A 12,818-nucleotide genomic window follows, 5' to 3' on the forward strand; every position below is an offset into this window, starting at 1 on the left:
TTTGATTAATTTAATTTTTTACCTACGTGACTTTACCGAAAAAAACCTAAGAATATTTGCTTTACTGTTGGGCGTCGAGTTTGGATAGACCGCGTGGCGCACGTGGTGGCGTCACGTGATCAGACTCGAGAACAATAGGGGGTGGGGGGGGGGGTCCAGGGGGGTGGGAGGTGGGGGTTGCAGCCTGGGCGGGGGGGTAGGGCGTGGCCGGAAGCTGGGGCCACGCCCACTGCGGAGGGAGAGAGACAGCTGAGGCCACACACACACAGAGACACACACAGAGCCAGACAGAGAGCCAGAGAGAATATTAACAATCGCATTGCACTCGTTGCTATTATAACAGTCGAGATTTAAACAAACCGTACCATCGTCAAAAAATAATCATCACAATAATACTCGTATTGCAGAAGGAGTGCGCATCGCTAACAATTAGATTGTTGTTGTTGTCGTTGTTGTGAAATTGGTTGATAATCTCCGGGCGACTGAGGAGGGGCGGTGGGTCGTGCTGGGAGCGGAGACTGCCCGAATACGAGCGAGAGTAAGCAACATCATCATCAGCAACATCGTCATCAGCAACATCATCATCAGCAACATCATCATCAGCAACATCATCATCAGCAACATCATCATCAGCAACATCATCATCAGCAACATCATCATCAGCAACGTCATCATCAACATCGTCATCAGCAACATCGTCATCAGCAACATAATCATCAGCAACATCGTCATCAGCAACATCGGCATCAGCAACATTATCATCAGCAACATTATCATCAGCAACATTATCATCAGCAACATTATCATCAGCAACATTATCATCAGCAACATCGTCATCAGCAACATCGTCATCAGCAACATCGTCATCAGCAACATCGTCATCAGCAACATCGTCATCAGCAACATCGTCATCAGCAACATCGTCATCAGCAACATCGTCATCAGCAACATCGTCATCAGCAACATCGTCATCAGCAACATCGTCATCAGCAACATCGTCATCAGCAACATCGTCATCAGCAACATCGTCATCAGCAACATCGTCATCAGCAACATCATCATCAGCAGCAGCAGCAACATCAGCAACATCATCATCATCAGCAACATCATCATCATCAGCAACATCATCCTCGGCAACATCATCATCGGCAACATCATCAGCAACATCATCAGCAACATCATCAGCAACATCATCAGCAACATCACCATCAGCAACATCATCCTCATCAGCATCTTCCTCAGCAACATCATCATCAGCAACATCATCCTCATCAACATCACCATCAGCATCATCCTCATCAACATCATCCTCATTATCATCAGCAACATCATTATCAGTAACATCAGCCTCAGCACCATCATCAGCAACATCATCATCAGCAACATCATCATCAGCAACATCATCCTCATCAACATCAGCAACATCATCATCAGTAACATCATCCTCAGCACCATCATCAGCAACATCATCATCAGCAACATCAGCAACATCATCATCAGCAACATCATCAGCAACATCAGCAACATCATCCTCATCAACATCCTCAGTCGCAACATCATCCTCCTCATCAACACCATAACGTCGCATTACAATAACAGCGTCATTAATAGCGGCGTATATCACCACCATTAACAGCAGCAGCAGCAACATCATCATACGCATAGCAGCATTTAAACAAAAGGATTATAAACATCAGCAGCATCGAACAACAATATCATCGGCCGCATCATTAGCAGCAGCATCATCAGCAGCATCACCATCATCATCGGTAATGGCAGCAGTAGCAGCAGCAATAACAAAGGATACTAGCATCAGCGGTATCATTACCTATAATAACATCAGCAGCAGCAGCAGCAATATAATTGCCAGCAGCTGTAGCAGCATCAGCAATATGATCAGAAACAGCATTACCTCTAACAGCGTCATCAGCAATAGCAGCGTCATCAGCTGAAGAATTAACAGCAGTAGCATCAATAAATGACAGCCGGAGATACATTATCATCATCAGCAGCTGTGGCGTCATTATAAATACTATCATCAGCCTTATCAGCAATGGCAACACGTAAATAATGTTATCAGCACCACCGATGTGTATGTTATTGCTGCTGCTGCTGATGATGATGTGCTAATGTTGATTGATCATGACGATGTGTATGTTGCTGCTGCTGATGATGGGGGTGTTGTTGCTGATGTTAATATTGCTGATTCATTAGCAGCACCTTTTGAGCACAATCACCAATATCATCATCGTGATGTAAAATCATCGTATATGCATTACCATGTATAATCAGCAGCAGCAGCATCGTCATCATCTAGAATTGCATCAGCAGCAGCATCAACTGAGTCAACACCAGCACGGTCATCCGCATCATCAATACATATTTACTGTATCATCAAATAATTGACCATTACAGCATCAGCATAATCGGCGCCATCGCTGTCGTCACATCGTTTTGTTTGCATTCGGGATAGGTTCGACCTCATCACCATGATCATCATCAACTCCACGATCATCATCACCGACACGAGCATCATCATCATCACCACGATCATCACCAACACGATCATCATCATCAACACCACGATCATCATCAACTCCACGATCACCATCACCACGATCACCATCACCACCACGATCACCATCATCAACACCACGATCACCATCACCACCACGATCACCATCATCACCACGATCATCATCATCATCACCACGATCACCATCATCATCACCACGATCACCATCATCATCACCACGATCACCATCATCATCACCACGATCACCATCATCATCACCACGATCACCATCACCACCACGATCACCATCACCACCACGATCACCATCACCACCACGATCACCATCACCACCACGATCACCATCATCACCACGATCATCATCATCACCACGATCACCATCACCACCACGATCACCATCATCACCACGATCATCATCATCACCACGATCACCATCACCACCACGATCACCATCATCAACACCACGATCACCATCATCAACACCACGATCACCACCACCACCACGATCACCATCATCACCACGATCATCATCATCATCACCACGATCACCATCATCATCACCACGATCACCATCATCATCACCACGATCACCATCACCACCACGATCACCATCACCACCACGATCATCATCATCACCACGATCATCATCATCACCACGATCACCATCACCACCACGATCACCATCATCACCACGATCATCATCATCACCACGATCACCATCACCACCACGATCACCATCATCACCACGATCACCATCATCACCACGATCACCATCACCACCACGATCACCATCACCACCACGATCACCATCACCACCACGATCATCATCATCACCACGACCACCATCACCACCACGATCACCATCACCACCACGATCACCATCATCACCACGATCACCATCATCACCACCACGATCACCATCATCAACACCACGATCACCATCATCACCACCACGATCACCATCACCACCACGATCACCATCACCACCACGATCATCATCACGATCATCATCACCAGGATCATCATCACCACCACGATCATCATCAACAACACAACAATCATTATCATCAATGCCACGATCATCATCAATGCCACGATCATCATCACCACTATCGTCATCAACACCACGACCATCATTATCATCATCACGATCATCATCAACGCCACCTTCCTCATCACCACGATCATCATCAACGACACGAGCATCACCATCACCACCACGAGCATCACCATCACCACGATCATCACCATCACCACGATCATCACCATCACCACGATCATCATCATCACCACGATCATCATCATCACCACGATCATCACCACCACCACGATCACCATCATCATCACCACGATCATCAACACCACGATCATCATCATCACGATCATCACCATCACGATCATCATCATCACCACGATCATCACCACCACCACGAGCATCACCACCACCACGATCACCATCATCATCATCACCACGATCATCACCACCCCCACGAACATCATCATCACCACGATCATCATCATCACGATCATCACCATCACGATCATCATCACCACCACGATCATCATCACGATCATCATCACCACCACGAGCATCATCATCACCACGATCATCATCATCACGATCATCACCATCACGATCATCATTATCACCACGATCATCATCACGATCATCATCATCACCACGATCATCATCATCACGATCATCACCATCACGATCATCATCATCACCACGATCATCATCACCACGATCATCATCACGATCATCATCATCACCACGATCATCATCACGATCATCATCATCACCACGATCATCATCACCACGATCATCATCACGATCATCATCATCACCACGATCATCATCACCACGATCATCATCATCACCACGAGCATCATCATCACCACGATCATCATCATCACCACGATCATCATCAACACCACGATCATCATCATCATCATCACCACCACGATCATCATCACCACCACGATCATCATCATCATCATCACCACGATTATCACCACCACCACGATCACCATCAACACCACGATCATCACCACCACCACCACCACCACGATTATCACCACCACCACGATCACCATCAACACCACGATCATCATCATCACCACGATCATCATCATCACCACGATCACCATCACCACGATCATCACCACCACGAGCATCATCAACACCACCACGATTATCATCATCACCACGATCATCATCAACACCACCACCACCACGATCACCATCAACACCACGATCATCATCATCATCACCACGATCACCATCAACACCACGATCATCATCATCACCACGATCACCATCACCACGATCATCACCACCATGAGCATCATCAACACCACCACCACCACGATTATCATCATCACCACGATCATCATCAAGGCCAGACTGGGATCCGCAGCCGAATTCCCTCCCTCACCTCCATCACTCCACTCCCTCCCATCCCCTTCTAACCCCATCACTCCCTTCCATCCCCTCACTCCCATCACCTCCTTCACTCTCTTCCTCAATCACCCCCCTCCCTCCATCACCTCTTCACTCCTCCCCTGCCTCCTTCTCTCCATACCTCCATCACCTCTTCACTCGCAGCCATCACTTCATTCACTCCCTCCATCACCTTTATTCCATCACTTCAGCTTCACTCCGTCTCATCATCTCGTTCACTCCCTCCATCACCATCACGTTCACTCCCTCCCTCACCATCACTGCGTGGTGATGGGGAGCTGTAGTGTAGTGGCCAGCGCACTGCCTTACGAACCCGGCGACCCGAGTTCGATTCCTGCTCACCACTGACACCAGTGACGATTATGTGAACCGGTTTCTGGGCCTCCCCTAGGTCGACTCAGCTTCAAATGAGTTTCTGGTGCGGTGTGTAAACATCGCCACTGGGGATGTAAACGCGGCCGGGCGTGGTGCTGGCCTCCCACCCCCTCGTGTGCCGTGCGGGCTAACAGCACTTGCCCCAACAGTCTGTGAAGGCTATACGGGGGATCTTCGTCTTTGGTGCTTATGATGATGTTGATGGTGGTGGTGATGGTGGTGATGACGATGATGTTGCTGGTGATGAATGTAATGGTGTTGATGGTGTTACTGATGTTGATAGTGTTGATGGTGTTACTGATGTTGATAGTGTTGATGGTGTTGATGGTGTTCACGGTGTTGATGGTGGTGGCGATGAGGTAGCAGGCGTGATGGCGCATCACGTCCACCCCAAGCCCTGAGCTGGTGTTGATGGTGAAGATGGTGTTGATGGTGGTGATGGTGAAGATGGTGTTGATGGTGTTGATGGTGAAGATGGTGGTGATGGTGAAGATGGTGTTGATGGTGTTGATGGTGAAGCTGGTGGTGATGGTGAAGATGGTATTGATGGTGTTGATGGTGAAGCTGGTGGTGATGGTGAAGCTGGTGGTGATGGTGAAGGTGAAGCTGGTATTGATGGTATTGATGCTGCTGATGGTGAAGATGATGTTGATGGTGAAGCTGGTGGTGATGGTAAAGATGGTGTTGATGGTGTTGATGGTGGTGATGGTGGTGATGGTGGTGATGGTGAAGCTGGTGGTGATGGTGAAGCTGGTGGTGATGGTGATGGTGAAGCTGGTGTTGATGGTGAAGATGGTGTTGATGGTGTTGATGGTGAAGATGGTGAAGATGGTGAAGCTGGTGGTGATGGTGATGGTGAAGCTGGTATTGATGGTATTGATGCTGTTGATGGTGAAGATGGTGTTGATGGTGTTGATGGTGAAGCTGGTGGTGATGGTGAAGATGGTGTTGATGGTGAAGATGGTGTTGATGGTGTTGATGGTGAAGATGGTGTTGATGGTGAAGATGGTGGTGATGGTGAAGCTGGTGGTGATGGTGAAGATGATGTTGATGGTGAAGATGGTGTTGATGGTGAAGATGGTGTCGATGGTGTTGATGGTGAAGCTGGTGGTGATGGTGAAGTTGTTGGTGATGGTGAAGCTGGTATTGATGGTGTTGATGGTGAAATTGGTGGTGATGGTGAAGCTGATGGTGAAGATGGTGTTGATGGTGAAGCTGGTGGTGATGGTGAAGCTGGTATTGATGGTGTTGATGGTGTTGATGGTGAAATTGGTGGTGATGGTGAAGCTGATGGTGAAGCTGGTGGTGATGGTGAAGTTGTTGGTGATGGTGAAGCTGGTATTGATGGTGTTGATGGTGAAATTGGTGGTGATGGTGAAGCTGATGGTGAAGATGGTGTTGATGGTGAAGCTGGTGGTGATGGTAAAGCTGGTGGTGATAGTGATGGTAAAGCTGGTATTGATGGTGTTGATGGTGAAGCTAGTGGTGATGTTGGAGCTGATGTTGATGATGAGGCTGGTGTTGATGTTGATGATGTTGTTGACGATGACGGTGATGGTGAAGCTGGTGTTGAAGATGACGATGGTGATGATGTTGACGATGATTTTGATGATGACAATGATGAAGACGATGGCGAAGATGTTGATGATGTCGATGGCGTTGAAGATGTAGCTGAGCGTGATGGCGATGCTCATGTTGATGTTGATGATGGCGATGATGTTGACAGCGGTGATGGGTGAGGCACGCGTGATGGCGATGCTCATGTTGATGTTGATGACGATGTTGACGGCGGTGATGGTGCAGCAGGCGTGATGGTGATGCTCATGTTGATGTTGATGATGATGGCGACGATGTTGACGGCCGTGATGGTGCGGCAGGCGTGATGGCGATGCTCATGTTGATGTTGATGACGATGTTGACGGCGGTGATGGTGCGGCAGGCGTGATGGCGATGTTGATGTTGATGACGATGTTGACGGCGGTGATGGTGCGGCAGGCGTGATGGCGATGCTCATGTTGATGTTGATGTTGACGGCGGTGATGGTGCGGCAGGCGTGATGGCGATGCTCATGTTGATGATGATGATGTTGATGGCGGTGATGGTGCGGCAGGCGTGATGGCGAGCTCATGTTGATGATGATGATGTTGATGGCGGTGATGGTGCGGCAGGCGTGATGGCGATGCTCATGTTGATGATGATGATGTTGATGGCGGTGATGGTGCGGCAGGCGTGATGGCGATGCTCATGTTGATGATGATGATGTTGATGGCGGTGATGGTGCGGCAGGCGTGATGGCGAGCGGCGCGTCTCCCCCGCCCCCCGGCTCCGAGCTGCCCACGCCGCTGCAGGACAAGATGGCCGCGTCGGCGCGCGAGACCATCTACCTGTGCAACTTCCGCGTGTCGGTGGATGGCGAGTGGCTCTGCCTGCGCGAGCTCAACGACATCTCGCTGGCGCCCGACGGCGCCAGGACCCCCTCCGCCGCGGGGGCCGGGGGCACCGGCGCTGGGGGGGCCATCACCGGGGCGACGGGGGGGACTGCCGGCGGCCCAGGTGGGTGAGGGGAGTGGAGCGACCTCGGCCGCTGCCCCCCTCCCTCCCCGTCGCTCCGGGGAGGCCGGCACCTGCCCAGCTGCCCGCCAACGCCCCCCCCCCTGCCCCCCACTATAGCCCCCCCCCCCCCCATCTCCTCTCCAAACTAAATCCACAACAATTTTTTGTTAATGTATATCCTTCCTTTCATCTATCTTATTCAGCTCGGCTACATTCACATGTACCACTCGTAATTCTCTGTCAAGCGCGTTGGTCAAGGCGCTATATAAATTGCGTTGAACTTCTTTCGCGCCGTACATAGCCGACCATGATGCTAACCCCAGGTGCGGGGGAAGGACAACAAACCAAACACAGAAACGCAGTTCTAAAGAAATTCGTTTGTCCATGTAGATGATGATTTAAAAGTGCACAGCCCCAGTGGCTTCCGAACATCGGAAGGAAGAGCTTTCCAGAATGCCGCAGAAGCCAAAAGCCGTTGTTGTGAGGATGACCGGAGCTTGTGTGATGGTTTATGCTCAGAGGTCGCAATCGGGTACCCGATACCCGTACCCTACCCGATACCCGTTTGCGACCCTGGTGCGGCCAGGTACGGGTACGGGTAGGCCGTGAGTCACTGGTGAGTAACCGTGATTGTCACTCATTTCCCAACGTCTTGTCTCTTCTCACAATTCAAGTTCCTAGAATCAACCCACCCGCGCCTGCAACATGGCTTCATCCCAGAGGTCGCAATCGGGTAGCCGATACCCATACCCTACCCGATACCCGGGCCGGGTACGGGTAGCCGGGTATCGGGTAGGGTACGTGACCACCACAGGGAAGGAGACACCCCAAACTCTATAAATACAGCAGCAGGCGTCAGGGTCGGTGATCGAACCCACGACCTCCTGCATACCAGGCGAGGGAGTTAACATCTCGCTCCTGCAGTGCCCCTCTCTCTCCTCCTCCTGTCCTCGCTGCTCTCCCCTGCTCTGCCACGCGTGTGTGTGGGGAGCGGTGGCGCAGTGGTTAGCACTGCGTTACGAACGAGAGACCCGAGTTCGATTCCTGCTCACGACCACCACTACCACCAGTGGCAGCGATTATTTTAACCGGTCCTGGGCCTCCCCTAGGTCGACTGGCAATTCTACCAGCATTGGCTTACTGAACGAGACCCATAAACCCCTCGCACAGAGACCCGTAGACTCATACAGAGACCTATAGACTCCCGCAGAGACCCACAGACTCACACAGAGACCCACAGACTCACACAGAGACCCACAGACTCACACAGAGACCCACAGACTCACACAGAGACACACAGGCTCACACAGAGACCCATAGACTCACACAGAGACCCATAGACTCGCACAGAGGCCTACAGGCTCACACAGACCCACAGGCTCACACAGAGACCCACAGGCTCACACAGAGACCCATAGACTCACACAGAGACCCATAGACTCGCACAGAGGCCTACAGGCTCACACAGAGACCCACAGACTCACACAGAGACCCACAGACTCACACAGAGACCCACAGACTCACACAGAGACCCACAGACTCGCACATAGACCCATAGACTGACACAGATACCCATAGACTGACACAGTGACCTACAGACTCGCACATAGACCCACAGACTCACACTGACCTACAGACTCGCACAGTGACCTACAGACTCGCACAGAGACCCACAGGCCCATACAGAGACCCACAGTTTCACACAGAGACCTACAGACTCACACAGTGACCCACAGACTCGCACAGAGACCCACAGGCTCGCATAGAGACCCACTGACTCGCACAGAGACCCACAGACTCGCACAGAGACCCACAGACTCGCACAGAGACCCACAGACTCGCACAGAGACCCACTGATTCACACAGAGACCCACAGACTCACACAGAGACCCACAGGCTCGCACAGAGACCCACAGACTCGCACAGAGACCCACAGACTCACACAGTGACCCACAGACTCACACTGACCCACAGGCTCACACAGTGACCCACAGGCTCGCACAGAGACCCACAGACTCACACAGTGACCCACAGGCTCACACAGTGACCCACTGACTCGCACAGAGACCCACAGACGCGCACAGAGACCCACAGACTCGCACAGAGACCCACAGACTCGCACAGAGACCCACAGACTCACACAGAGACCCACAGACTCGCACAGAGACCACAGACTCGCACAGAGACCTACAGACTCGCACAGAGACCCATAGACTCCAGTGGCAGCTCGTAACATTGCCACTAGGTGGGGCTGTTGTGAGTGTTGTCATTAAGACAAACCTCGTCATGCTATTGGCCTTCCCGTGAAAGTGATATCACTGTCTTATCTACCAACATTAGGCATTCATAAACAATACAAAACAGAACAACAAAGCACTCAAATGCTAAATCCCTCTTGATATGCAAATTCCTTTGTCAAGGCGCCCCTCCCCCCTCCAACCCAGCTTAAATATACGCTGCCAAGCCTGGTGGTAGCTCATTCAGACGCTGTCTTTCCGACAGACCTGTTCTTCACCTGAGGACGGCTGCTTGCGTTGTGGCCAAAACGTCGTGAGAATTGTATTTTATTATGTTTTATTTTTATTATTTTATTATTTCCCTTCTACATGACTTTACCGAAAGAACCAAGAAGACACTCAAATGCTGTCCCCATGACCCTCAAGTCCACACTACACAAACCCTTTGACACTGCAAAAATCCCAGAGTGTGTAGGCCGTGACCTGCTATTTTTACACCGTGCCACCTCGCGTTGGGACACCGTCTCATTACAGCCGTGGGTGCCTTTCTCACCGCCCTGAATGGTTCTCAAACGTCGTGGCTAAAATGCTAGAAGCTGATCACAACGAATGAAGGAAAATCTCTCACTTGGACGTCCTTCACAGCCGTCCCTAGACCTTCTAGAGGCACAAATCAGACTGTGTTGCGGCGGTTTTTAATATGAACAACTTAAAATATTATCTTCATTAGGCAATTCACGTTGAAGTAATCTTTTTTTTAACAGGACAAATATTTAATAGAAAAGTTATTTTTATGAGAATTTTTTTTTTCATCTCCAGCTGCTTGGTGTGGCAGCCCCCAACACCCCTAGTGGACGAAGCATGCCTGATGGACTCACACAGACGCACAGACTCACACAGAGACCCACAGACTCACACAGAGACCCAAAGACTCGCACAGAGACGCACAGACTCGCACAGAGACCCACAGACTCGCACAGAGACGCACAGATTCGCACAGAGACCCACAGACTCGCACAGAGACCCACAGACTCGCACAGAGACCCACAGACTCGCACAGAGACCCACAGACTCGCACAGAGACCCACAGACTCGCACAGAGACCCACAGACTCGCACAGAGACCCACAGACTCACACAGAGACCCACAGACTCACACAGAGACCCACAGACTCACACAGAGACCCACAGACTCACACAGAGACCCACAGACTCACACAGAGACCCACAGACTCACACAGAGACCCAGAGAGTCCCACAGACTCACACAGAGACCCACAGACTGAACTAGAGGGACAGCACAGTGGCGGCTGGGTACGCGTGGAGCTGGCCTTACTCCCCCCATCGCAGCTGCTGTGCCGGCCCTCATAGGTGCTGCTCGGTAACAGCACTTTCCCTAACGGTCTGTGTGGACTACACGGGGGACCTTTGTCTGTGTGTGTGTCTGTGTATGTGTGTGTCTGTGTGTGTCTGTGTGTGTGTCTGTGTGTGTCTGTGTGTGTGTCTGTGTGTGTGTCTGTGTGTGTGTCTGTGTGTGTGTCTGTGTGTGTGTCTGTGTGTGTGTCTGTGTGTGTCTGTGTGTGTGTCTGTGTGTGTCTGTGTGTGTGTCTGTGTGTGTGTCTGTGTGTGTGTATGTGTGTGTCTGTGTGTGTCTGTGTGTGTGTCTGTGTGTGTGTCTGTGTGTGTGTGCCCTCAGACCCAGAGGAGCCGAATGCTTCGGGATCGCGATACCGCTACTGTGACGGTGAGGCCCCTCCTCCGCTCACCCTCACTCACCCTCGCTCACCCCCCACTCACCCTAGCTCACCCCCCCCCCACCACTCAGCTCACCCCCCCCCCCCCACTCACCTTCACTCACACTCGCCCACCCTTGCTCACTCTTACTGACACTCGCTCACCCTAGCTCACCCCCCCCCACTCACCCTAGTTCACACTCGCTCACTGCCCCCCTCCCCACTCTAGCTCACCCACCCCCCACTCACCCTCACTCACCCTCGCTCACCCTTGCTCACCCCGCGCACCTTCACGCTCGCTCACCCGCAGGTGCGGCTATCGCTACGCAGGGCGACTACTCAGGGTGACTTTCGTTATGCAGCGCGACTGTCGTTACTTAGGGGCGACTAGCGCGCCCGTGTGCGTGTGAACGGGCGAGCGGGCGAGCGAGCGGGCGACCGGGTGAGCGAGCGCCGGGGTTGACGCGGGTGGTGGTGATGGCTCCCCGCTGCTGCTGCTCGTCCCAGAGCCGCGCGACGCCGTGAGCCAGGAGCGCGTGAGCCTCATGGACATGGCTAAGCTGAGCATCAAGGGGCTCATCGAGTCGGCGCTCAACCTGGGCCGCAGCCTCGACTCGGACTACGCGCCCCTGCAGCAGTTCTTCGTCATCATGGAGCACTGCCTCAAGCACGGCCTCAAGGGTGAGGGGCGGGGTGGAGGGGGTGAGAGGCGGGGGGGGGAGAGGTGGAGGGGGGAGAGGGTGAGGGGCGGGGGGGGGGGAGGTGAGGGGCGGGGGGGGGGAGGTGAGGGGCGGGGGGGGGTGGGGTGGAGGGGGGAGAGGGTGAGGGGCGGGGGGGGAGAGGTGAGGGGGGGGGGGAGGGGGGGGGGCGGGGGGAGGTGGAGGGGGAGAGGGTGAGGGGCGGGGGGGGGGAGGGGGAGGGTGA

At 52.1% G+C, this 12,818-nt stretch overlaps 1 protein-coding gene across 1 annotated transcript in view; it reads left to right on the top strand.

The window, feature by feature from the left end:
- Window positions 1-244: 244 nt before the first annotated feature.
- The window catches only part of LOC133341496 (protein RUFY3-like), a 14,024-nt gene continuing 1,450 nt past the window's right edge, over window positions 245-12,818 (top strand). The window contains exons 1-4 of the mRNA XM_061550184.1: window positions 245-538; window positions 7,659-7,925; window positions 11,858-11,905; window positions 12,402-12,582. Of these exons, the coding sequence (XP_061406168.1) occupies window positions 7,664-7,925; window positions 11,858-11,905; window positions 12,402-12,582 (491 nt within the window). The 5' untranslated portion in view covers window positions 245-538; window positions 7,659-7,663. The remainder of the gene's footprint in view (window positions 539-7,658; window positions 7,926-11,857; window positions 11,906-12,401; window positions 12,583-12,818) is intronic.

This window comes from Lethenteron reissneri, chromosome 2, assembly GCF_015708825.2.
Source record: "Lethenteron reissneri isolate LAM-NWPU_2019-01 chromosome 2, ASM1570882v1, whole genome shotgun sequence".
In the NCBI taxonomy this organism is placed as follows: Eukaryota; Metazoa; Chordata; class Hyperoartia; order Petromyzontiformes; family Petromyzontidae; genus Lethenteron; species Lethenteron reissneri.